Below are 27,111 nucleotides of genomic sequence, written 5' to 3' on the forward strand. Positions count from 1 at the left end.
GTTATGTCGTCTAAAATATGATACAAAAAAAAAATCAGACTACATCGTGACCTCCTCTTCCTCCTCCCCTCTCCCTCCTCCTCTCACCCTCCTATCTCCCTCCTCTCCCCTCCTCCCCCTCTCCCGCTCTTAGCTCCCTCCTCTCTCCATCCTCTCCCCCTTCTCTCCTATCCGCCTCCTCTCTCCCTCCTCTTCCTTCTCCTCCTCTCCCCCTCCCCTCTCCCTCCTCTCCCCCTCTTAGCACACATTAGCATAAACACATTTATTCTTTCAAACAAACAAAATCAAACTCTAGTTTTTACAATTTGAAAGCCGAGAAAATTCAATTTCAAAAGTAAAGTACATAAAAATGACTTCATTCTTTGATATGTCCAAACAAGCGCTGCTCCTGCGGTGACCTTTGACCTTCAACCCTCCTCTCTCTCTCTGAAACCCGTTTCTGTGGTTGGGTTTCCCGTCATCTCCGCGGCGCCTTGCGGCTCTCCAGCAGCAGCACCACCAGACGTCTGAGCAGCGCCGGCAGCTTGCTGCTGTAGTTCTGCTGCAGGACCGACGCCGGCCGGCACCGGAGGCTCCGCAGGCTCGGCGCCGAGCCGCCGTCCGGCACGTTGAGCAGGACGTGGAAGAAGTCCAGCCAGAGGTCGCCGTGAGGGTTCCCGGAGGACGAGAAGAGTCCCGGTTAGCTTCCGCCCGGTCAGACGACCTCTGGTCCCGGTCCGATTCAAACTGGACTCGTATTGTTGTCACAATATTGGTGTTTCTAAAAGTAATACAAATTAATCGGACAAAACGACTCTCTACGGAGCGGAGACGGAGCGGAGACGGACGTTACCTCCTGAAGACGCCGTTCGTCTTCCGCACGCCGCCGTCGTTCGTCACCTGCATGTACGTCCCGAACAGCATGCGGTGGACCGTCCCGGCCAGCCCGAAGTAGTCGGTCTGGAAAACACACGAGGTGAAGATGCAGGAAAACGGAGAGACGTGTGAAAGACAAACCGCGGCAGCGCGTCCTCACCCGGTAGCTCCACGGCTTCCCGCTGAGCATCTCGGTGCACTGGAAGCCCGACGTCAAACAGCGGGCGGTGAACGCCGTGCCTTCTGGGAAAAGCCGCACGTCGATGCTCTGTCCGAGGTCGATGAGGACGAGGCCGTGGTCCACGCCGTCCGGGTCGAAGCAGCTGTTCTCCAGGAACCTACAAAAAAAACACAGCGGCAGCTTTGAAAAAATAAAACAAACACACGAAGACGTTTCCTTCCAAAGTCAACGCGTCCACGTCGGTAGAATAGATGGTGTCGCGGGCGTACCGCTCTCCCAGCAGGAAGTTGTCGGGTTTGACGTCGGCGTGGACGATGCGGGCGGCGTGCGGCCGCTCCAACGTGCGCAGGATGCAGACGCTGAAGTACAGGACGAGCGGCGGAGGCGTCGCCTCGTCGCTCAGGGATTTGTAGACGTTCACCGCGTTCTGAAGGTGGAGGTGAAAAAAAGAAAGAATCAAACTTCACACGTGGAAAAAGGAGCAGAGACTCTCCGGGCGTGAAGGAGCGGTTATAAACCAGCGGACCAGCAGGGTGCCGTAGTCGTGCAGCTCGCCGACCGGCACGCTGCCGTCGTGGAAGAGGTGGGCGGAGCTGACGCGGCCGTACAGGTGACGGACGGCGGGCTGCAGCCGGGCGTCCAGCTGCGTGTGGATGTAAAACTCCCACGGGTTGGCCGGCTTCTGGACCTGCAGGGAGACACGTTGGACGTCAAGAGTCTTTCTGTCCAACGTCACTCGGATCCAATAAACTGAACTGTGACTGTTTGGACATGTTTCACGGGAAAAGTCAAATCTCTGAGATTTAGACAAAAAAAACAGACAACACATTATAAAAACAACATTGTTTCATACCAATGGACCACCGGGGGGCGCTGCAACTTTATTAAATCCTTTAAAAGGAGTTTAAATTAGGTTCAGGGACTCAAAATACTGGCTTTCATTCTGTAAAAGAAAATGATTCAGCTATGATTTAGCTTTACTGTTTTTTTATGTGTCCAAATGCTGCATTCAACTATATTCAGGACATTTAAAAGAATTTAATTTAAGAATTTTTAACCCTTTCTGGGGCATTTATTTGTTTTGTTTCCGCAGGAAAGTTTTCAAGTTCTGCAGATCTCCTAAAAAAACTAATGTTGCGGTCACTAAAAAGAAAGAATCACATCCGTTGAGGAGTTTTGTGAAAAGAGAGCGAATCGTGGAGATGACGTCTCACCTTTAAAACCACCTTCTCCGAGGTCACCGGGTTCGTCGCCTGGTAAACGGTCGCGAACGCACCTTCGCCGAGAACGCCGTCGACTCGGAGGGACGACGTTCCTGTCGGAGGGCAAAACGTTTAAAGAACACGCCATCTAGTGGCAGCTTTAATAACTTCACCTCCAACGAGTGGGAAAAACCATCAGTGTGAGTTATTGACTGTTATATGACTGACATGCAGACACAAGAATAAAATGATAATAAAGGAGAATTAATCATCATCAGCATAGATTTGGTCAAAATGTACAAAATAAAATTTCCAAAATAAACAAAAAGATCAAAAGTATTTTTTGTTTAAATAAAAGCACCGGTGCTCTGATTTAAAAAAAATAAATTTCCTTTTTAAAACCAGTTTTTCATTTTTGTTTTTGATAGCTGACATACGTAGTTGATAGGAAATTAAATATAACTATTTATTGCAGCCACCTAAAGAACCTAAAACTCACTGTCAAACGAATTATTGTGAATTTAATTGAATCCTAATCATACGTGTGATTTCATACAGACTAAACAAACAAAATATGTTAATTGCTCAAGATCGGTAAAGTGTATTTATCAGGCTTGATGCTAAGCTAAGCTAACTGTGCTTTGACTCCTCCCACTTCACAGATATAAATAAATAATAAATAAGAGATGTGAAGCAGCAGCTGTGCTTCTTACCCAGGCCTTGAACTCTCCTTTCTCACAGTTTCTAAGACAAGCGGTCTCTTAGCAGGTGGGAGCCTGTCTTTCTAGTAGAGCACATTACTAGCAATGATATATGATATTTACGCTATGCTATTACCAGTCATACTATATTTCATATATATATATTCCACAATACCTTCGTACTCGGAGCTGAGTCTGTATTCATGACAACTCAAGCTTTTAATGCAAATGTCTCTTATGTCCATAGTTTGAAGTGATGCCTGGTGTGATGTCAGATGTGCATTTGTATTGTTTTTGCTGTTAAAGTGTGTTTTCTCTAATTCTCTCCGTTACAGACAATAAAGAGACGAACGTTTCCTCATTTAAAAACAATCCCGTTACTCACTTGTCCCACGGATCCAGTGGGTCGTCTCCCGTGTACGAGGACAAACTGTCTTCAAAACACCTACAAAAATAAAGTCGGAGAAATCCATGAAAACGAAGGAACGTTAAGGCCATTTTATAAAAGTTAAATCTTTTATAAAGTGCTCATAACACAGCAACACGTTAGCAGTCAGCTAACACCGGCTAACGTCCGCGCGGCTTACTGTAAATACGCAGCGATGTCCATTTGAAGAGTTTTTAAGACGTCTGAACGAAACAAGTAATTTAACTCCTCTGCTGTGGATATATGAAACTCTTATCGGGACGACTGGATGAACAAATCCGTTTTCTGCTGATAAGTTCCATCGTTTGTGGTGTTTCCGTCCTCCGAGCTGCTGCTCGCTGCTCCCGTTACGGTTCAAATTTAACGCTCAGCCAATAGCGTTTCAGAGTGTCGTAAAGCCACGCCCCCAACGCGTGACGTCTACCGTGGGGCGCAAACACAAAACAAAAATACTTTTGCATCGAGGGAATTTCTGTATTTAAATCGATGTGTGTTTATTCATTTGTATTTCCTTTGTTCCTTTTGTTGTTTGTTATTTACTGCCCGGTTATCTCCACATTGCTGCCTTTTCTGTACGAAATAATGAGTGCTAATCTACACTGTTTGGAAACTTACATCTTGTTCAATAAAGTTCTGAAAAAAAAAAAAGAAAAACTACAAAAAGCTGAAAGATAAGAAAATATGTTTATAAAAGTGTCATTTTGATTTGAGTTCAATTAGTGGATTTTAATTAAAGAGCATTTCTATCTTTATATCGAACGTTTTACTTGATTTTTTAAATTAAAATAAACTGAATTGTGAATTGTGTGAAAGGAGCCTCGGACCAAAGTACCAGAATCTGATCTGACTAAAAGAGAACGTTTCCGTCCGGATCAAACTGAACCACGGTTTGGTTCGTTCACATCGTGACAAAACTTTCTGGATGATTCACACTTGTAGGCCGTAAACAGGAAGTTGAGGCCAGAGATCGTTGCCCAGGAAACAGTCGGTGCTGACGACGGGACGGAGACGACGACGGGACGGAGACGACGACATTGATACTCAAGTGATGACGTGGAGTCGTAGGTGATGATGACAGAACGGGCAGTAGTTCACACCTTGAACATTGTTGTGTTTGGGGGCGTGTATGTTTGATTGACAGGCCTGGGAGGAAGTCATGTTTCCTGTATCGGTGGGCGGGGCATAGTGTCCTCCGTCTCCGTTAGACTCCTCCCTCCTCCCCAGCTCGTCCAAATATGGTCACTTCTGGTCGAGATGTCGACGGCTGAATGTCATAACGGAGGGTTTAAAACATCCGTTCACAAACCGACGGGTGACGTCGTTGTTGGTTTTCTCACATTAAGAAGCAGAACAGAAGCAGAACCTTTCAGGGAGATCACACAGGGGTGGACTCAGTTTGTTCTAACAACATATTAAACAACCCGGCAGAAAACACACATTAAATGAAACTTTATTCAAATATTCACGTTTTATTTCATCAACTCAAACACAGAAAACATTTCAACAGGATTCATGACGAGTGTAAAAGTTATTTTCAGGCCGTCTTGCAGCAGGTTTCCAGAATCTGCTGATGTTTATCAGCCAAAGAGCTCAGTTTGACCTTCATCTGTCCACATGGAAGTGAAGGTCAAAGTTCAGAGGTGAGGACATCATTTCACTACTTCTGACACAAAACATATTGTGACATCACAATCAGTGATTCAACGGTGAACCAAAGAGAAACTTCATCCACCATCAACATTTAAAGCTGCTGTCACTTCCACAGACTCTTCCTCCTACAGAGAACACAGAGACACTGAGGAACCAAATGACCAGAACCAGAACCTAAATCCAGGATACAGATGTTCAGTGAATGTGGTGTTGAAGGTGTGGAGGTGGATCAGAGTGTCAGAGGAGATTCTGTAGAAGGACAGAGTGCCAGCAGGACAGTCCACATACACTGCTACTCTGTTGGAGGAGGAGGAGGAGGAGGAGGAGGAGGGAGGAGGAGGATGTTACTCTGTTATTGTGCCAGACAGAGTAACGACCATCATCATAGCAGAACAGACTCCAGGACTGATCGTTCCTTCCAAACCTGCAGTCATTACTGTTTCCTCTCCTTCTGATTCCTCTGTAACTCACTGCTATATTAACACCTCCTCTCCTCTCGACCTCCCAGTAACAGCGACCAGTCAGACCAGTTCTACACAGCAGCTGAGGACACCAGTTAAATCTGTCTGGATGATCAGGATATGACTGATCTTCTTCCACCATCGTCACCTTCCTGTTGTTGTCAGACAGTTTGAGTTTTCTGTTTACTGAGTTTGTGTCCAGTTCAAGTTCACAGAAATCTGATGGAGAGAAAAAGACACGACACAGCTGCAGTTTATCATCTGACACATCTGATGGCTTTTTTCTTTCTTTACTTCCTGACTTGTTGTTCGTTCATAGAAAGTTTAATGATGATACTTTTTGTCAGGCTTTGACTTTTGGGGGACGACATCCAGCTGGATCACTTGAACGAAGGCAACCCTCCTCCTCTCTCCCTCTCCTCTCCTCCTCCTCTCTCCCTCCTCTCTCCTCTCTCTCCCTCCCTCTCCCTCTCTCTCCTCCTCCTCCTCCTCCTCTCTCCTCCTCTCTCTCTCCTCTCTCCTCCTCCTCCCTCTCTCCCTCCTCTCCTCTCTCCTCTCCTCCTCTCCCTCTCCCCCTCTCTCTCTCCCCTCCTCTCTCCCTCTCTCTCTCCTCCTCCTCTCTCCCCCTCTCCTCCTCCTCTCTCTCTCCTCCTCTCTCTCCTCTCTCTCCTCTCTCTCCTCCTCCTGTCTCCTCCTCTCTCCTCTCTCCTCCTCCTCCTCTCTCCCTCTCCCCTCTCTCTCTCCCTCCTCCTCCTCTCCCTCCTCTCTCCCCTCCTCTCTCCTCCTCCTCTCCTCTCCCCTCTCTCTCCTCTCTCTCTCTCTCTCCTCCCCCCTCTCTCTCCTCTCTCCCTCCTCTCTCTCTCTCCTCCTCTCTCCTCCTCCTCTCTCTCCCTCCTCTCTCCTCCTCTCCTCCTCTCTCTCTCTCTCTCCCTCCTCTCTCCTCCTCTCTCCCCTCTCTCCCTCCTCTCTCCCCTCCTCCTCCCCTCCTCTCCCCCTCTCTCTCCTCCTCCTCCTCCTCCTCTCCTCCTCCTCCTCCTCCGCTCCCTTCACTGGTTACCAGTAGCCGCCCGCATCCGTTTCCAAACATTGGTACTTCGTACCGTGCTGTGAACAGATCAGGTCCAGTCTACATCCAGGACATGGTCCAACCTTACATCCCAGCCCGTTCACTCCGCTCTGCATCGGCCAATCAGCTTGTTGCTCCTCACTGAGTTAAACACTCTACAAAATCATGACTGTTTGCTGTCCTGGCTCCTAAATGGTGGAATGAGCTCCCCAACGACATCAGGACAGCAGAAACTCTGAACATCTTCCACCACAAACTAAAAACACACCTCTTCAGACTTCACCTTGAATAGGAGAACTTTAGTAGATTAAAATGGAACTTACTTTTTGTACTTGTAGTTCAGCTTTCTAGAAGAAATTGTATTTTCTTGATTCTTGTTATTCTGGGTTTGTACCCTCATGGTTGAAATGAACTTATTGTGAGTCGCTTTGGACAAAAGCGTCAACTAAATTAAATTAAATGTAATGTAACGTGTATCAGTCAAACTTACACTTCCTCAGACCAGGTTTTAACCTCTGCTCTCCACCATGGTCCACCCTGGAGGAAGAAACAGTCACAATGATTTTCTATCCAACAGGAGTCCTAACTGCTGTTCAACATGAAGCAGAGTTCCTCAGTTTGTCAGTGAGACACAGAAACAGGCTGAAACTCATCAGTGTCAACTGTCTCTGATGGTTTCACTGCTGTCTGTGAGGAAAACACCTGAAGAAGAAGAAGATATGTAGAAATAATCAGAGAGCTCAGTCTCCACTGATCTGCTCTGTTTTTATTGATGTCCTCCCACATGTGAAATATTGGTCTCTGCATGTTGTCCCTTAAAATGAACAGTTTGACCAACATTCACATGAACAGCTGAACTGTTTTCAGACTGTTCACAGATCAGTCCAACCACCACATTCAGTTGGTTTGTGTAATTTACATGTTCAGAATCGAGGGTGTAATGATGGAGGGAGTCAGCTGTAGAGACTGAAGCTCTGGGAGGAAAAGTTGTAACTCTGGACTGAAAAATAAAACTGACTTGATTTTAGAACTTCATATAAAAACGACTGTATTTCAGAGTGAAGACTGAGGCCGAACTTTGAGTCCTGAACTTCTCAAATTTGTGTGAACAGAAGTTCATCTCATTATGTTTATTAGTTGTTGAGATGAATCAGTTTGGACCAAAGTGGTGATCGACTGATGAACACTGTCGTCCCTACAGCCAGGCTGATAACATGGTTCAAGATGAGAAGGATTTGACACCAACTTCACAATGTTTCTAATGAACAGCTGTTTCCATTTGATAAAAGACTTCTGAGGATCCACATGTTTCCTAACTCAGACCTCCTCACTCCTCTGAACAGAAACTAGAGAAACAAGTCATCCTTCATGATGATGGACCTGAGCAACAACACATGAAGTCAAATCAATGAGACAAACCTGCACTGTGTGAGCTCTGGTTGTCTGTCCATACCTGAGAGTGTCCAGTCTCCAGTGAGGATCCTCCAGACCAGCAGACAGCAGCTTCACTCCTGAGTCTCCTGGATGATTGTAGCTCAGGTCCAGCTCTCTCAGATGGGAGGGGTTGGAGCTCAGAGCTGAGGCCAGAGAAGCACAGCCTTCCTCTGAGATCAGACAACCTGACAGACTGGAGTCAGAAAAATATCATCAACTCCAGAAACAAGAAGGAAAATCTTACAGATGTTGAACATCTGCACCAAGAGGAACTTAAAGATAATTTAACTGATCAACAACCAGATATTTCCTGACCTGAGAGTCTCCAGTTTACAGTGAGGACTCTTCAGACCAGCAGACAGCAGCTTCACTCCTGAATCCTTCAGGTCGTTGTTACTCAGGTCCAGATCTCTCAGACTGGAGGACTGGGAGCTGAGAACTGAGGACAGAGCTTCACAGCTTCTCTCTGACAGGTTACATCCAGTCAGCCTAGAGAAGAATTAACAATGAACACAAACTGTTTTATTTGTTATTTACAAAATGAAACATGTTTGAAATGGTTGATAAATCCTCGTACAGAGCTTTGTTGGAGGCTTTGACCACTGGCAGCAGCCTCAGAAGAGCCTCCTCTGAAGCAGAGTATTTCTTCAGGTCAAACACATCCAGATGTTCTTCTGATGACAGTAAGATGAAGACCAGAGCTGACCACTGAGCAGGAGACAGTTTATCTGTGGAGAGACGTCCTGATCTCAGGGACTGTTGGATCTCCTCCACTAGAGAACGATCATTCAGTTCATTCAGACAGTGGAACAGATTGATGCTTCTCTCTGCAGACAGATTCTCACTGATCTTCTTCTTGATGTACTGGACTGTTTCCTGATTGGTCTGTGAGCTACTTCCTGTCTGTGTCAGCAGGCCTCGTAGGAGAGTCTGATTGGTCTGCAGTGAAAGACCCAGAAGGAAGCGGAGGAACAAGTCCAGGTGTCCATTTGGACTCTTTAAAGCTTCGTCCACAGCAGTCTGGTGGAGATGGATTAGTTTTGTTTTGTTTCTGAAGACTTTAGACAAAGATGTTGTTTGTTGTTCCTTCAGCAGGTTGACAGCAGAGTTGATGAAGGTCAGATGGACGTGAAGAGCAGCCAGAAACTCCTGAACGCTCAGATGGACGAAGCAGAACACCTTGTCCTGGTACAGCCCGCTCTCCTCTTTAAAGATCTGGGTGAACACTCCTGAGTACACTGAGGCTGCTCTGATATCGATGCCACACTCTGTCAGGTCGGATTCATAGAAGATCAGGTTTCCTTTCTGCAGCTGATCAAAAGCCAGTTTTCCCAGAGACTCCATCATCTTCCTGCTCTTTTCATTCCAGTGTGGATCTGTCTCAGCTCCTCCATCATACTTGACCTGCTTCACTTTGGCCTGAACCACCAGGAAGTGGATGAACATCTCCGTCAGGGTCTTGGGCAGCTCTCCTCCGTCTCTGCTTTTCAACACGTCCTCCAGAACTGTAGCAGTGATCCAGCAGAAGACCGGGATGTGGCACATGATGTGGAGGCTTCTGGATGTCTTGATGTGGGAGATGATGCTGCTGGCCTGCTCCTCATCTCTGAACCTCCTCCTGAAGTACTCCTCCTTCTGCGGGTCAGTGAACCCTCTGACCTCTGTCACCATGCCGACACACTCGGCAGGGATCTGATTGGCCGCTGCAGGTCGTGTGGTTATCCAGAGGCGAGCGGAGGGAAGCAGTTTCCCCCTGATGAGGTTGGTCAGCAGCACATCCACTGAGGTGGACTCTGTAACATCAGTCAGGATCTCATTGTTGTGGAAGTCCAGAGGAAGTCGACACTCATCCAGACCGTCAAAGATGAACACAACCTGGAAGTGTTCAAAGCTGCAGATTCCTGCTGCTTTGGTTTCAGTGAAGAAGAGATGAACCAGTTCCACCAAACTGAACTTTCTCTCTTTCAGCACATTCAGCTCTCTGAAAGTGAACGGAAACATGAACTGGATGTTCTGGTTGGTTTTGTCTTCAGCCCAGTCCAGAGTGAACTTCTGTGTTAACACTGTCTTCCCGATGCCAGCCACTCCCTTTGTCAGCACTGTTCTGATTGGTTCATGTCTTCCAGGTGAGCCTTTAAAGATGTCTTCTTGTCTGATGGTTGTTTCTGGTCTGTCTGGTTTCCTGGATGTTGTTTCAATCTGTCTGACCTCATGTTCATCATTGACCTCTGCAGTCCCTCCCTCTGTGATGTACAGCTCTGTGTACATCTCATTCAGAAGGGTTCGGTTTCCTGCTTTAGAAATCCCCTCAAACACACTCTGGAACTTCTTCCTCAGGTTACATTGAAGATGTTGTCGACACTCTGGAACAACAGTTCCTAAACAAACAAACAAACAAACAACAAGTGAATGTCTCAGTAAACCTGAAGATAAACTTTTTAACATTTTAAATATTTTGTCTCCATGAAATCAATTCTTCACATCAGTTGTGGACAAACAGTTTCTGACTGTTTTCAGTCCAGAAGAATTCACAGATGTGATGAAGATGTTTGCATCATATTAACAGCAGAGTTTGGAAATCTAAGTTTCTCCCATGTTTCCTCTTTCCATCATGTTCCAGCTGTTAAAATCCTCTTACTGCTCTGCAGACGGTCAGCCAGCTCCTCCTGCTTCAGTCTCCTCAGGAAGTGTAGTGTGATCTTCAGAAATGACTCTCTGCTCCTCCTCTGCTCTTCATCCTCACCCTCCAACACCTCCTCATCCTCACACTGACTCTCTAAGCATTCTGGGTAATCTGGACTCAGAATTTTCTGCATCTTCTTCAGCTCGTTCTTTACAAAACTGATCATGTTCTCCTCCAGCAGCTGAAACAGAGAAATATATCAACTTTAATACACAGAACGTATCAGATCATTTTAAATATGGACTGAAATCCTGCTGGTCTACAGAGTGCAGCAGGGACAATGTGAGTTTTAGTAATTCACTGTTTAGTTTGTGTGTTTACACACCAGAAATATGGAGTCCAGGTTTGTTTCAGGAACGTCTGAGTCCTGCTGATCAACTCTGTAAAGTCAACATCAAAACAGAAGATGTTTGGTCAGAATTAATCTAGAAACATAAAGTAAAGAGACTTCATGTTTTTAGTTACCAAGACAACCAACACCTGACAGAAGCTGAACAGGAAGACAAAACATCCATTTTAAATTACTGCCCTTCATCAACAAAACTTCCAAACAGAACTTCTTCAGACTGAGAGACATGTGGAGGCAGCCACCAGCCTGGTCTGGATGGGTCTCCTCTGTGTGGTCCGATGAAGCCCGGCTCTGCATGGAGTCTTTAAATGTATAAATATGATCACCCCTGCTGAACACTGGAAAACCCTCTTTCTGAATACCCGGACACAAGAACAGTTGGGTTTCAGTTTCACACTGAATGGAAAGAAAGTGATCAATGAGTTCAGACATTATGACATCAGGAGGGTTTGATACTAAATGACAAACATTTCACATTATTACCTTTGTTCAACAGACTGGTGTCCATCTTTGAAGTAAATAGGTTCCCCCATAGACCGGTCACTCTTCATGGACACACAGCTGGGTTCAGGAGAATCTGGTTCCTGCTGAAGGATCCTGATGGAAACAGAGATGTGTAGCTTTCAGTTTGAACCCTGCAGATTGTGTGTTTTGTTGGACGCTAACAGAAACATGAATACATCCAGTGTGTTTCCATGAACCTGCAGTTCCAACAAACTGGCATTGCTGAACTAAAGAGACTAAAGAATCTGAGTCTGACGTCCTTTGATCCTCTGAGCTGAGGTGATCCCACCCCTGTGATCTTTGACCATTTTCTTCTTGTGGGCCTCTTTAATTTGATCTTCACTGTCAGCTCAAACATGATGGCCTGCTCTGAGGTTTCTGACTGGAGGACCACGTCATGCAGGGTTACTTGTTACAGACAACTCTTCCTCCTCTCCAGCTCCCTGAACAGATTTCCTTCTGAGTCTCTGTGTGAAGACAGTTTGGTTCCTTTCAACGAACATACAGATTCAACTGCCTGAGATCATCTGTCCAAGCTGCCAACTGTCTCTCCAGATGTCTCCAATCTTCTATCGAGGTGAATAATAAGTTCAACACAAAGACGTTATGACATCAGGAGGGTTTGAAACCAAAAGACAAACTTTAAACATTATTACCTTTGTTTAACAGACTGGTGTCCATCTTTGAAGTTAATAAGTCTGCCCATAGACCGGTCACTCTTCATGGACACACAGCTGGGAACAGGTCCAGGTCCAGGTCCAGGTCCAGGTCCAGGTCCAGGTCCAGGTCCAGGTCCAGCAGGTCTGAGCTGCTGCTTTGTTCTTCAACAGAACACACAGAGCTCTGAGTGAGAATAATGATGGTGCAGTGATGTGAGTGCTGAGCTGTGACGTGGAGAAGAGTCGTGGACAGTTAGAGACGGTCGTCTCACCTCAGAGCTTCGGTCCGGCTCTCAAGTTCCCCACACAGAGTGGTTTTAGAGGGACGGACTCCGTCCTCTCTGTCCTCCCACTGATCCATAGCAGAGCCCACAGCTTCACACAAACACAACAACCTGCTCAGTACGTACAACAACATTCACACTACAACAGTGTCACTCTGGATTCCACCACCAGATGGTGACAAAGTAAACAGTTCAGATCCTGTTCAGATTTCCACTGAGGATGGATGTTAGGAAACAACATGAACCCTGTTCATTTCTGTACAGGTGTATTTTTCTGATCTACTTGGTCAAAGTTATATTTCATTTGTTTAAAGGGAGATGATGTGATGAATTCAGGAAGAAGTGAATGAAATCCTCACCAGGTGAATTCAGATCCCGTCACAGTCGTTCTACCTTCACCTGCAGAGGAAACACAGAGAAGCTGCTGCTGATTCTGCTTCATCATCAGTCTGACGTCTTCGTCATCCTCTCAGAACCTCACTGTCAAAGTCTGGAAACTTCAAGATGACAGAAAACCAGAGTTCAACTCTGATCACACAGAAGGAAACTGCCAAGAAAATAAAATATCTCAGACTATAAAATCTGTTTCACTGTTTATCAGTTCAAAGATAAATGTCAATGTTTCTATCTGCTACATAAAAGAAGGAAAGTACAGAGAGTCTGTAAAAGAAATAGTTCAACCTGAATACAATTAATTAGAAAACACTGAAAAAAAAATTGTAATAATTTTGTGATTAAAAAAACGTTCACATGACATCACTGAAAACTCAGGCTGCAACTTTTCCATAAGTTACGATTTTGTTTTACTTGTAAAATCTTCTACATTTGGAGGAGCTGAGGCTGTTTTTAAGCGACACCTCCATCTGTGTTGAACCTCAACAAAGAGCTGAGAGTCTGAAGAGATCCATGAAAACATTCAACACAGCTGGAGTTTCTACGAGTCTCTGATGTTGAAATATGACGTCAGTGAAGGTTTGCAGATCAGAATTCAGATATGTTTTATTTGTCAGAATGCACCATGAAAAAACATATTTTTAAACTGTTCCTGTAGTCGTGTCATATTTGATGTCTTTGTTTAATCAGTGATGGATGATAACGATGTTATCACAGAAGGTTTTATAGCTGCATTAAAAGAACTTTGAACCTTGCTGTTGTTTTATGAATACCACATCATCTACAGCAAAACATTCATCAGTGAGACAGTGAGAATGTAAAACATGTTTCTGAACATATGATGCAGACATGATGTGAAAAACATGCTCCGTTATTCCAGAAAGATAATTTAATATGTTTCTGTTTTCTTCCTCACTGTGAACATTTTCAAAGATCTCTGACTGACTGTCACGTATTTTATGACTTTATTACCTGTTAATAACCAACAAGTCCACCTGTGAACAAGGTCAGACTGTTGGACGGACCAGACAGTGAACGCTCCTCACTAACTGAATCACACGGCTGTTAAAATGATCCACAGTTTCAAAGTTACTGAACATGTCGACTCTTCATGAAGCCGCAACAGAAAACACAGAACGAGTTCAAAAAAATTGAATTGGGTTGAAAAGTTCAGGAGCTGCTTCAGAAGAGTCAGTGTTGTGCTGACAGACAGTGACGCCATTTTAATTGATCAGACTGGTTTGATGTCAAAAACCTATTAGATGAAGATGGAAACTGTTTGTTACCTTCTGATGGAGGAAATAATCCGCGTGAAGCCGACGAGTTAATCAGCAGCTTTAAGATGGAAACCGAGCAGAGAAAGAAGAAACATGGAGCGGACAGCAGGAGGTGTTCAGATGTCTCTCAGCTCTCTGTGTTCCTCCTCAAACTGAAGTCTTTTCCAGGAAATCTGATCCTTCTGACCTTTGGAATAAAGATCAAACATTAACAGACATCAGGACTCCTTATCAGTTGCATCATTAAGATCTGAGTATTCAATTTGAGATTTATTTCCCAACAAGCACATAAAAAGTTTGAAGGAGTTGATGCAGTCTGCAAAACCAACAGATCAGCTTCACTCCATTAATTATTGTAACATTAATCTGTCAAATATGATGATTCAGGAGAGAATTTGATCCTTTTTGAATGGAAGTCTATTGGAGACAGATGGTTTTTGGAGCCCCTAGTGGCCCGTAGAGGTTTTACACTTCATGGCTTCAGTTTTCAAACCCAGAGAACAGTTTTCTAATCAGTCTGTTGTTTTCCTTCGTCCTCCTCTTTCCACCTCAGGCTTTTTCAGTCCGTTGAAAGTTCCTGGTACTTTACCCGTCGAGGTTCTAACAGATCTGAGCCGATACTAAATGGTGACGCGAAAAACTGCAAACCTCCGATCGGCCAGAGAAAATCTTGATGTGCTGCACATTGCTTCATTGTTAAATACAACGCAGCAGCCACATTTTTAATTCATCGGACGACTCGAGTGATGGCGGCCCGTAAAACCCCGCTGAGGTCCATGAACGAGGCGCCGACGCAGCGACTACAGATGTGTAGAAAAGTACAAATAAATTCCTCTGCTGCTGTGAGGTGGAACAATAACTCTTTATGAAATAACATAAAAAAAGCTCCGGTTCCGGGAAGTCGTACTTCAGAATAAAGCTCAGCTCAACGAACTTGGTTTCATCCCTCTTATTATTATGTCAGATGTAAACTGTCAGTTGACGAAGATCACTGCACACGCTCAGTTGTTCCTGTTCGTGGTTTAATGTGGAACAGAACAGACGTCATACGGACATGTTTGTACAGACGACACGCACACGCACACAGTTACAAGAGACACATCACACGTGTTTCTATTGACATCGGCTGGAATAAATAGGACGTTAACAGTGGTCGAGCTGACAGGAGAGTCACAGGTTCGAATCTGCCGCAGTGCCTCTGGAGCAAAGCGCCGCCGCTGCGTACGGAGGACAAAACGTGACATCATCGGGAACATATTCAACGAACAGGAGAAATAAAATGATACTTTACAAAAAGGCACACAAATGAGAAACACGTCGATCGATGCGTAAATACATGAATCCGTTTGTACAGCGGAAGTAAAAAAAATCTTTCAGGTCACCTCGTCGTGTGCACGTTAACGGAAAGAAATAAAAGAGGCTCATGAACGAGTTCATTTTGAGAAAATGAAGTCTGCTTGAGGTGAAAAAAAACTCCACATCCGTTGTACTTATTAGTTCCCTTATTTTCAAACAACAACTCATTTATGAATTTCATCTTTAAATATCACCCGTTCATTCGTGTTTCTGGTCGTGAGGCAGATTCTGTCCTCCGTACGCTGAACGTTCAGCGTCCCTCCCGTGATCTCGGCACGGATCTTAATCGCTGAAGAGAAAAAAGGGAATTCTGCCGCGAGGCGAAGCTGCAGGACTCTACTTCTGAAAGCTGGAGGTTTTCAGGGGAACGACACCTCTGGAAGAAAGAAGTCAAACCCTCCCGGACCCTCAGCTGCATTATAAACTGTGAATATGCGCCCGGAGGCTGCTGGTCTACAAACAGATGAAACCACGACCGTTTTGTTTTCACCCTGAAACCATCAGGTTAGTGAGACACGCAGTCTGCAGACGACTCCACCGCCACGTCAGAAAAATCCACAAAACACGACGACAGAAAATTCAGTCGGCGGTTCTTGAATCAGTTTCTGAAACTCTTCGATCAACGACACGTAGATCCACAGACCTCCGCGGCCAGTCTTTGTGCTAAGCTCGGCTAAAACACGTGTTTGAAGGTTCCTTCAGTGTGACTGAACGTTTTAGTGGTTAGGAGTCCCAACGGATGAGCTTCCATGCGTTAAAGTCGCCGGCGGCACTCGAGACGTACGAAGCTGCAGAGCGAGAGACGACTGCAACGACGAGACCGATCTCGTCCGTTTCCTCCGACGACACTGTGAAACATCCTGGAAAAAAACAGGAGCTTCGACACGGAACAAATATTTACAGATTTCTATCTACAAACGGTCAAAAACAGGACGCCGTCTCAACACAGCTGTTTTGGGATTTTTACACAAGAAGCTCACAATTTGTCTTTTTTTTTTCCTTGAAAACTCAACACTGATTTGATATTCAGTTCACGTATAGTTATGAAACTGTAAGAATTTGGCTTGTTTTTAATATTAAATCTTAAACGGCATGATCTGGAAGTATTTAAATATATATATATACGATTCAAAACAACTTGTATAATCAAGAATAATCTCTCAGTGAGAATAAATAAGTCCGGATGTGTCCAGCTGTGAACAGCTGTGCTTCTTTGGTTGAGTTTGGTCACAGTTGGAAAACGTTTCTCAGCTCCGGCTCTGGAACTTTTCTCTCAGGTTTCTCACGATGCTCTGCTGACCGGTTTCCGTCTTCTGTCCGCCGTTCGATCTCGTCCTCTGGGACTCGTCCCGATCGCCCGAGGCCGCCGCCGTCTTGTCGAGCTCTTGCGGCCTCGCCGGCTCGGTTCTGACCTTCGACTCTTCCCTTTGTTTGTATTCGTCGGACTCCTGGTAGGCCCGGCAGCGGTCGATGACGGCCATGATGGAGATCTTCTCTCTGCTGGTCGGGGAACGGATCTGGACGTAGCCATCATCTTCATCATCATCATCATCGTCGACGTCGTCTTCTTCTTTGGGTTCTTTGGCAGAGTTTTGTGTCTCTGGAAGCTTCTCCACGACGATGACCTTCTGTCCGGGGTTGTTCGGTAGCGGTGCCTCGGCCGCGATGTAGTAACCGTCGCAGTTGCCGTTAGCGACCTGGTCCTGGAGCTTCTGCAGCTCGGTCATCTGCGTAGCGCCCAGCCGAGGGTCCAGAGAATTGGCTCTGTGAAGCCGTTTGCTGATCTCCTCCCGGCCGCCGCGAGGCCTGTACGAGGGATCCTCGTCGGTGAGGAGGAGGAGGCCGGAGGAGCAGCTGGAGTGCCTCCTCAGACTGACTAAGAGAATATTTCAGTTTACAGCATGTTTATGAAATCATTAGAAAGATGGAAAAGACTAAAAATAAAGTGGATTTCCTTGAAGTTTGGAAGAACGAACTGAAAATGCTGCTGTCAGTCAGTAAATCGACTTGTGAACAACAGACTTTGGTATTTGGAAGAGCAGCAGCTGATCTGTGATGCAGATCTGAAGGTAAACAGGAGGTCACGGTACCTGAACCCTCCTTCTCCTCCTCCACGCAGCTTAAGGTCCTCTCCCTGATCAGGCCGCCCTGACTTCGCTGTCGAACCACCGGTTTGGTGGTTTTGATCCGCTGGCTGTACTGACGAGCCAGATGGAGGACTTTGCTCTTTGCCTTGTCCGCGTCATCCGGCTGGTTTGGATCCTCGCCAGGTCTTTCGCCCTCCGCCTCCGCCCTCAGCTGGGCGACTCGAGGAACCGGAGCTCTGAGGGCGACGGCCTCGTCCCCGAACACCTTCAGGGCGTCTTTCAGACTTCCTGTCCGGTTCACCTCAGGGATTTTGGACTTGGGCGGCGAAGGACTCGTGGACTCCTCTGTGATGGTGCTGAGGTCGGACGCTCCACTCTCTCGGTCACAGCTCTTTGTCGAGGTCCTGGTCGGGTTAGCGGCGCCGGCACCGGCGGCTCTGGAGGCTCTCTGAGCCTCTCTGGTTCGATCTCGCCCTCCGTCTTCTGTCTGGGATTTGGTAACTTTTCGCTCCATCGCCTGCCAGATCTTGATCATTTCAGAGGAAGGTCTGAACTCCTCATCCTCAGATGGATTACTCTGCATGCTTTGAGATCTGGACCTGTGGAGTTCTCCTGAATATTCCGGATCGCCGCTTCTCTGGTCAGACTTCAAGGAGTCCAAAGACTCACTCGAGAGCATGTGATCGGGGTAGTTAGTGTCCAGACTGGAGGATGTGGTGGACGGACTGGTCTGGATGGTTTCATCCTTTGGGATGCTGTTGAAGCGGCTGACGGAGCTCCTGACCAGCCCGGTCGGGATGTACGTCAGGCTCTCCCGACGCTGGAAGCTGAAGGTGGCGTCCTCGTTTCCGGCATTCTCGTAGTAGGTCTTGATTTTCCCGATGAGCAGCTGGTCCTGCTTGGACAGGGTTGAGTCCCGCCTCCACTGAATGCCCCGGTCGTCGTCAAAGAGGCTGTCGTTCCCGGGAGACAGCAGGTTCAGATCTGTGGCGCCGAAGGTCTCGGCGGCATCGGCGGAGATGCTGTTGAGCCGCGCGGATCGGTCAGCCGTTTCGGCGGCGAGGCTGAGGGTGCTGCCGGTCCTGCTGGGCAACCGAGGCGAAGCGCAGCCGAGGGAGCGGGCGTCGTCCTGGGCCACGCTGCCGCGCTTGATGCTGTTGGTGAAGTGCTGAGCGATGGCGCTGGCTTTGTCCAAGACAGACGACGGGAGGATGCTGGGCGACTCGAGCTCCTTCCCCGCCGCTTCCTTCTCGTCCTCCTCGTCCTCGGACGATTCACCGCTGCTCAAAGTCTTCGAATCTGAATCAGGAGTGGCGGAGGAAGGTTCCCCTCTGGGCTCCGGATCGCCTTCAGGTTTCAGTTCTTCTGACTTATGAGGGAACGCTGAGATCCCGGGAGGATTCAGATCAGACGGCTGTTCTGGTTCGCGGTTTTCTGTCGGTGTAAGCGTCTGGGGCAGCTTATCGTCCGAGGCCTAGGAAAATGAAAATAAATAAAAGGATAAACAATTAAGAGTTGAGTCAAAACATTATGACTCCCCCTTAAAATGCTCCTCGTCCGATGACCTTAGATTTAATGAGTGGAAGAGGATTGTATTCTCAGAGTCTTATTGTAGGTACAAACTTAAATTTTTAATGAAGAGACGTAAAGAAATGCTGAATGATGTCGTGACCAGCAGAAAATCGTTTGAGCATCGCAGGATGAAGACTGCGAATCGGAGGAAACTGTCAGATCAAACCTGCGACTCGTCCACCGAGCTGATATTTACCTGCTCAGGTGTCGGGTCAGCTCCACCCGTCTCGTCTTCTTCGGGTAATTGTCCGTTTTCTTTGTTGGAGCTGTTTGAAGAGGCCCCGCCTCCTTTTGCCTCCTTCAAGAAACAGAACGAAGAAGACGTCAAACTAATTTTTAAAGGGTCACTTCACCCAAACCACATGTTTCCTGTTTCACCGGAAAAATCCACAGAACTCTGACTGAACTCAAATCCCCGTCGAGTTTCACAGACTTTAGTTTTCGATACTTAAACTGAAATCCCGATTAAATCTGTTTTCGTTGGAGTGAAATCTTCACCCCTCGACAAATATAACAGACTGTTCACGAGGAAGCAGGAAAACATGTTTTTTCTATTGAGTGAATTGACCCTTTATAACAGAAGAACGATCTCAGACCATCAACAGCGGTCCGGTGGTGACTGCAGGTTTCAAAATGAGCTTCGCAAGAAGACAAACTGCCGCATGTGGATCAGTCTGAAATCAAAACGTGCAAATGAACGCAACAAAACTGAGAGGCAGCAAAACAATCAAACGCAACCCCGCAGACATTCAGTTCTGAAGTCTGCAGAAGCTCCAACAAAAGCAAAAAGACTATAAACTGGTGGCAAACAAGGAGTCGTGAAGCCGTTTTAATCAGTTACGTGATCCATAAACCGCTGAATGAAACCTCAACGTGCTTCAACACCTGTTCAATAACGCAACGAGTGAATCAGACAAGACTCGGAGTTTCTAGCGGTCCCCTCGATGTCCTGTCTTTATGCTAAGCTAGGCTAAACCCTCCCGGAGGAACTGATCCACGAGAGAAACCGTCGGACTCTGAAGAACCAGAGGATTCATTCATCGCCTGTCGTTTAGCGTGTTGAGCCCAGACATGCAGCTCGGGCCGGTGTTAGTCCCACACGTGAAGCTCATGCAGCAGCGGCTGAGAGCTCCGGAGGCAGCGGGAGTTACGGCTGTTATCCATTTAGTGGGTTACAGAGCAGGTGGGGGCGATGAAGACCTCACCGTCCCCGTGGAGGAGAGGAAGGCCTGGACGGTGTCGTGCCAGCAGGAGATGGCCGCCAGCACCGAGCTGGCGAAGTCCTCTACCTGCTCCTCCTCCAGAAACTCGTCGTCCTCCTCTTCCTCGCTGCACATTAGCCGCTCCAGCGAGTCCTTCCTGCTGCCCAGCTCCTCCTCCTCCTCCTCATCTTCCTCCTCCTCGGCGGGCCGGTCGGCCTCAGACCCGCCCCGGCTGCTGTCACCCGGTAACGCCCCCCCACCGCCTGAGAGCTGCCCCACAGAGCCTTCGTCACCTCAGTACGTCCGCTCATTCACAGTCACATCACCATCTTCATCATCATCAGTGATAAATACACAGCAGAACACATCACAGCACAGAGGAGGAGGAGAGATGAAAGAGGAAGAGGAGGAGGAAGAGGAAGAGGAGGAGCAGTAAACAGACGTGCTCCAGTTTTTGTCTTACCTCGAGGACCGCTGCGAGTTCATCAGGAGAATCAGAAGAAGAAGAGCAGACGACGTGATTGGTTAGACTCACGTTTATCAAGTGAAAAGTGTTAAATTGATTGATCTGCTCGTTTTGTATTGATCCACATAATCACTGTGATGCTTCAAATGATCAGTGAAATGTTTTTACCTCTGCTGCTCTTCGCTGTGTGTTTGATCGGCTCTGAGGACAACCAAACAAAACAAACGGTTACAAATAAACAATAATCAGACTCGCTGATCAATACTCTGATACGCTGATGTGATTGATTACCAGACTGTCGGCGGCTCTGACGGGCGTCTCGAGGAAACTCGTCCGACGGACAGGACAGAGCTTTCTTCAGCCGCTCCGGGCTGTAGCGGTACCTGGGAGGGTCTGCACAAACAACAACAATGACATCAACAATAACATCAACATAAACAACCACATAAATGTAAAAACAACAAGAAAATGAACATAAAAAACAACATAAACATTAAATCAACAAAAATATAAACATACATAACAGCAAGAAAATATACATAAACAGCCACAACAAGATAAAAACAACAATAACAGCACCAACATAAACAAAAACAGCATGGACAACAACAACAACAAGATGAACAACAACATAAAAACAATAACATAAACATCAACATCATTAATAACAACAACAACAAACATGTACGCAACTACAGCAATACAAAGAACAGCAACGATAACATACAACGACATCATAAAAAACAACAAGTCACTTTTTCTCTTGTTTTTTTACTCACAGATTGAATCCATCTCCAGGATCGCCTCTTTAGCCTGAAACCACAAACACCTGTTTATACCGGTCTTACTGGTCATGCTGGTGTTCCTGGTGTGTATCCTGGTGTTCCTGGTGTGTATCCTGGTGTGTATCCTGGTGTTCCTGGTGTGTATCCTGGTGTTACTGGTGTGTATCCTGGTGTGTATCCTGGTGTTACTGGTGTGTATCCTGGTGTGTATCCTGGTGTTACTGGTGTGTATCCTGGTGTTCCTGGTGTTACTGGTGTGTATCCTGGTGTTCCTGGTGTGTATCCTGTGTTCCTGGTGTGTATCCTGGTGTTCCTGGTGTGTATCCTGTGTTCCTGGTGTGTATCCTGGTGTTCCTGGTGTGTATCCTGGTGTGTATCCTGGTGTTACTGGTGTGTATCCTGGTGTTACTGGTGTGTATCCAGGTGTGTATCCTGGTGTTACTGGTGTGTATCCTGGTGTTCCTGGTGTGTATCCTGTGTTCCTGGTGTGTATCCTGTGTTCCTGGTGTGTATCCTGGTGTTCCTGGTGTGTATCCTGGTGTGTATCCTGGTCCCTGACCTTTTGTGGGATAATGGCGTGGTGGTTTTCCAGAATGATGCGTTTGATGTGATGAGCCCACAGCTTCTTCTCCTCCACCGTCTTCGCCTGAAACGCAAAGAGAAACAGAAATGAGCCATCTGCACTTTCACCCGGAAACCCGGAGGCCCAAAAAAACCCACACCAACAGGAAGTATAACCTCAGCTCAGCTCATCCTGGGGAGTAAAACTGTGCGCCGGCAGGTGGAGGTCGACTCACCTGGACGGTGTGAGGCTGTTTGGGGTGTTTGTAGTGTGTGACGCTGAAGCTCAGAGAGTCTTTGGCGCTTTCGATCAGCATCAGAGTCGAGCACTGAACACAGAGATGAAAAAACAAACCGGCATGAGGTCGACCAATGAGGCGCTCTTTTGGTTTGTTTGTCTGTTTGTTTGTTTGTTTGTTTGTTTGTTTGTATGTGGCTGCTCACAGAGATGTGCGTCTTGTAGGCGTAGTGCTCTCCGCGGCGTTTGGTGATGAGCAGCATACGGTCGAACAGGAACAGCGTCCTCTCGTTTTTGGCCCGATGGACCTTGAAGGTTCCCTCCAGGACCAGCTCTCCATACGTGGTGAGGTCGGGACCTTTCCAGTTCAGCAGCAGCGACTGGACCTCCTGACGACGGAAACCATAACAACCACCATACATGTTAGCATTATGGCTAGCCCATTAGCTTAGCATAATGAAAAGAGAAAAGTGTGCCTTTCACCAAGTCTGCCTGACTTACAGGACGGACACCGTTTTATTTAGCAAAACAATTCAGTTCAGAAGTTCTATTGGAAATCTGCTGATTTAAGGGCCCGTGTGCAGGGGCGTGTTGTTAGTGACCTGCAGTCTGACGGCGTGCTCGTGTTTCCTCTTCATGTCGTTGATGTACCAGGCCACTCCTGTCATGGTGTAGATGGCCTCCTCCACCACCTCGTACCCCTTCTCCTCCGGGTCAAAGTGCTTCGCTATCTCCTGCAACGGCAAGTCAATGGAAAGGCTGTTTTCTATGCAGATGATACAATCCTGCCTGCGGAAAAACACCCGACACCTGAAGAGTATCGTGAAGGAAACGCAGGCGTGTTTCGGACGTCCGGTACCTGGAGCAGCAGGTGGTACTTGAGGATCCTCTGAACGGGTTTGAGCAGGTAGGACCCGAGAGGCAGCGAACGCTTCAGCGACGCCTGACGCTCCCGGAAAAACTTGGCCAGAGATTTATTCCTCATGCACTCCGTCAGCGCTGCGACCGAACTGCAACAGGTGGTAAGAACATGTTAAGAACAGGTGTGTAACATGTTAAGAACATGTTAAGAACAGGTATGTAACATTGCTGCATCAGGGACACCTGGAGGACCTACTTTGGGTAGTTGGTGCAGTACTGCGTGTAGATGTCGAAGTACTCGCTCTGAAACGACAGAAATCAAACATTCAGAGGAAACATTTTGATCAGGAGTCGATGACATCATGAACCTCTGATCAGTCCTCACCTTCATGACGAAGCACCTGGCGACGGCGACGGGGTCGTTGTCACACAGGTCGAGGGCCTGAAGCAGCTCGCTGCGAACAGGAAACAGTCTGAATACGGTCGACCGATCGAAAGAACAATCTGAGACAAAACGTTTTATTTCTCACCTGTTGAACTCGTAGATGTCCTCGATGTTTCCAAAGAGGGAGCAGACCTGCTCAGGACGGATCGATAGGTCTGACTGATCAATGATGTGAGCCAGATAATCCTGGGAGGAGGAGGAGGAGAAGGAGGAAGAGGAAGAAGAGAGAGATTAGTTTTTAAAGTGCTGACAGTTATTTAAAAAAGGTCTTTATTCTCTGGGTTCTGGTCTGTGTTCCTGACCGTTACATCATCAGTTAATCTCGTCGCTGTGGAACGTCTTAACCTGATAATTATAGACGACCAGTCGCTGCCAGACTCACGGACTCTACCGGCTGTCCTCTGACCTCCGACCCTCGTCCTCTGACTCCTGACCTCTGACCCTCCTCCTCTCGAACCCGATCTGAAGTCTCATCGAGGACAGACTCACCTCTACGATCATTCGCAGGTCTCGGACGTACATCCTCTCCGTCTCTATGATCTCCATGAGGACCCGGTCCAGGTAGGTCAGCTGGGGATTGGGCGCCATGCTGCCGCTGATGAACGGCGACGCCGGCTGCCGGCGGCTCGAGGCTCGACTCGCCGCCCAGTCTTTGTTGTTGTTATTGTTGCTGTGAACGAGGCTCCGCCCCTTCCTGTCAGACTGTGGGCTCGACCCCTCGCTGCCTGCGGCGCCCCCCGAGGGGCTCAGGTTCAGGTTGATGTCAGGGTCGGAGGACCTGCCGGACAGCGGAGGGGGGGCGAGGTTGTCGTCTCTGGAGGACCCGGAGCCCGAGGACAGCGTGGAGATCAGGCTTACCGGGCGCCGGTCGGACGGCGGCAGGTCGGCGCAGTCGGAGGGCGTGGCCGACGGAGCGCGCTCATCACTGCTGATGGAGGCGGTGGACAGGCGGGGGGACTCTGAAGGGGGGAGGGGCAAAGAAATGATGTCACTGAAAACACACGGAGACTTTATGTAACAGTGTGTCATTATATCTCAATTATGATCTCTTTATCTCAAGTGAAACAACACCGCCACCTTCAGGCCACAATGTGAACTACAACACAACCACCATCAGGTCAGACTGTGAACTACAACACTGCCACCTTCAGGCCACAATGTGAACTACAACACCGCCATCATCAGGCCACAATGTGAACTACAACACCGCCACCTTCAGGTCACAATGTGAACTACAACACAACCACCATCAGGTCAGACTGTGAACTACAACACTGCCACCTTCAGGCCACAATGTGAACTACAACACAACCACCATCAGGTCAGACTGTGAACTACAACACCGCCACCTTCAGGTCACAATGTGAACTACAACACAACCACCATCAGGTCAGACTGTGAACTACAACACCGCCACCTTCAGGCCACAATGTGAACTACAACCGCCATCTTCAGGCCACAATGTGAACTACAACACCGCCATCATCAGGCCACAATGTGAACTACAACACCGCCACTTTCAGGTCACAATGTGAAAAACAACACCGCCACCATCAGGTCAGACTGTGAACTACCACACCGCCACCATGAGGTCAGACTGTAAACTACAACACTGCTCTCTATAATTTACTTCCAGCAGGGGGTTGTTAACAGCTGACAGTTTGATGTCATGTGACAGTGAGAATGTTCATATAATTTATAATTCTTATTATTTTTTATCTGAGAGCAGAGTCTCCCTGAGATTTTTTTTTAATTTTTTTAAACCTGTATGAAAGTTCTTAACTTTAGATCTGGAAGTTTCTTTTATCTGTTAAAACACTTGAGGAATTTCAAGTGAGCAGGCTAAAGAGGACTTCGGTCTGAGGTCGGCAGCCGTGCAGCGTTTTTTGGCTGCAGCAGGTTTAAACTCGCAGCTCTGACCAGCTGCTTCTCCATGGCAACAGGAGCAGAGGATCATGGGTGTCATACCATTTAAACAGGACCTCCAAAATCGGAGAAAGTAAATGTCTGAACAGCTGGATCACTCTGCATGTGTCCAACAGCAGGAGAACAGCGACAGGAAGAGGAGGAAGAGGAGGAGGAGAAAGAGGAGGTGTGTTTGAATGAAAACAGCTTCACACACACACACACACACACACACACACGCCCAGCTGTCCGTTAGCTCTTTGGCGTCCTGCCAGTGTGAATTCAGTGAGGCGTTCAGGGACCCAGCAGGAAGTGATAAGAGTCTGTGAGCCAGTCAGAGCTCCGAGTTTACATTCAAACACACCTTCACACACACACACACACACACACACACACACACACACACACACACACACACACACACACACACACACACACACACACACACACACACACACACACACACACGACCTTTGACCCCTGCAGCCGTTACAGCAGCGGGAGGAGCAGTGAATGTGAACCTGAAACAGGAGATAAACTGGGAAGAAAAATAAACCAAATTTGCCGTTTCATAAAAACTAAAAATTCTCAGAAGAAGAGTTGAAACTGTTTCAATGTTTTATCGGGTGTAAAAATGTGATGTTTTTAAAGTCAGTTCATCGACGTCTCACCGAACCGGCGCAGCGCGAACACACGTCTGAGTCCACGATCGTCCCCGACGCTGCTCCAGGAGATCTTCACCTTCTCCTCTGAACATAAACACCTCACCACAGCTGCATCTCCTCCTCTTCCTCCTCCCCACCACAGGCTCCTCCGATACCCCATCAACTCCAAAATGATCCAACAAACTCTTCTTCAAAAAAGGCTCCAAACAAGAAGTTCCAGCAGCTTTAAAAACACCTGAACACCTCATGTCCATCCAGCTGTTACTGCTGAAGGTTCAACACAGAGAGGAGGAGGAACAGGAAGAGGAGGAGGAGGAGGAGGAGCGACGTCAGAGGACATCATCAGTTATCACTTCAAACCGTTACCACAGCAACGACCATCAGAACAAAAACATCAACGTCCTCCTCTTCCTGCTGCTGTCGACCTTCAACTTCACTCACTTTCTGTTTGACATTTAGCAACCTTTGAACCCCACAGGAGACAGAGGAGGACAGAGGAGGAGGAGGAGGAGAAAGAGGAGGGAAGAGAGGAGGAGGACCTCTGTCCTCTGGTTCTGCCCCACATCAGACTCCATTTTAAAAAAATCACAGATTTAAAGGTAACCGTCAGAAGCAGCATGACTAAGTGATCAGAGCAGCATCGTTGGGTGAAATGAACCCTGTGATGTGGTTCTGAAGGTTCTGAAAGGTTCTAAAGGTTCTGAAGGTTCTAAAGGTTCTGAAGGTTCTAAAGGTTCTGAAGGCTCTAAAGGTTCTAAAGGTTCTGAACGATGACATCACACGCTGCATCCAGTCGACCTGTTCAGGAGATCAACAATTTTACACGTTCCTTCACACTTCTG

The 27,111-nt window shown here is 47.2% G+C and overlaps 3 protein-coding genes across 3 annotated transcripts; all 3 read right to left on the reverse strand.

Moving 5' to 3' along the window:
• Nucleotides 1-256: 256 nt before the first annotated feature.
• LOC138614565 (mitotic checkpoint serine/threonine-protein kinase BUB1-like) lies at nt 257-2,361 on the reverse strand (the record flags this gene model as incomplete). Its single annotated transcript, XM_069688087.1, has 6 exons — nt 257-760; nt 833-939; nt 1,016-1,193; nt 1,306-1,463; nt 1,563-1,724; nt 2,251-2,361. Coding segments are annotated over 6 exons (1,185 nt in total), but the record flags the coding sequence as incomplete, so codon positions are not given.
• Nucleotides 2,362-4,800: 2,439 nt separating this feature from the next.
• LOC138614555 (protein NLRC3-like) lies at nt 4,801-12,599 on the reverse strand. Its single transcript, XM_069688068.1, is given in 11 exon segments — nt 4,801-5,358; nt 5,360-5,696; nt 7,034-7,080; nt 7,997-8,170; nt 8,293-8,466; nt 8,555-10,355; nt 10,616-10,841; nt 10,986-11,040; nt 11,493-11,606; nt 12,170-12,334; nt 12,445-12,599. Coding segments are annotated over 11 exon segments (3,456 nt in total). The 5' UTR covers nt 12,591-12,599; the 3' UTR covers nt 4,801-5,141.
• Nucleotides 12,600-15,130: 2,531 nt separating this feature from the next.
• On the reverse strand, nt 15,131-26,762 carry plekhg3 (pleckstrin homology and RhoGEF domain containing G3). The gene is made up of 18 exons (XM_069688067.1): nt 26,276-26,762; nt 24,189-24,658; nt 23,785-23,885; nt 23,640-23,709; nt 23,511-23,557; nt 23,253-23,403; nt 22,996-23,127; nt 22,600-22,782; nt 22,392-22,484; nt 22,154-22,240; nt 21,589-21,622; nt 21,101-21,202; nt 20,978-21,010; nt 20,807-20,817; nt 20,347-20,613; nt 19,338-19,439; nt 17,444-19,043; nt 15,131-17,358 (listed from the first exon to the last, which is right to left on the reverse strand). The coding sequence occupies exons 1-18, from the start codon at nt 26,427-26,429 to the stop codon at nt 16,730-16,732; spliced, it is 4,266 nt and encodes a 1,421-aa protein (XP_069544168.1). The 5' UTR covers nt 26,430-26,762; the 3' UTR covers nt 15,131-16,729.
• Between the last annotated feature and the right edge of the window lie 349 nt (nt 26,763-27,111).

The sequence above is a fragment of the Brachyistius frenatus genome, unplaced genomic scaffold (genome assembly GCF_029030835.1).
Source record: "Brachyistius frenatus isolate BFR_SWC_R1_liver_20210118 unplaced genomic scaffold, ASM2903083v1 Contig_523, whole genome shotgun sequence".
Taxonomy (NCBI): domain Eukaryota; kingdom Metazoa; phylum Chordata; class Actinopteri; family Embiotocidae; genus Brachyistius; species Brachyistius frenatus.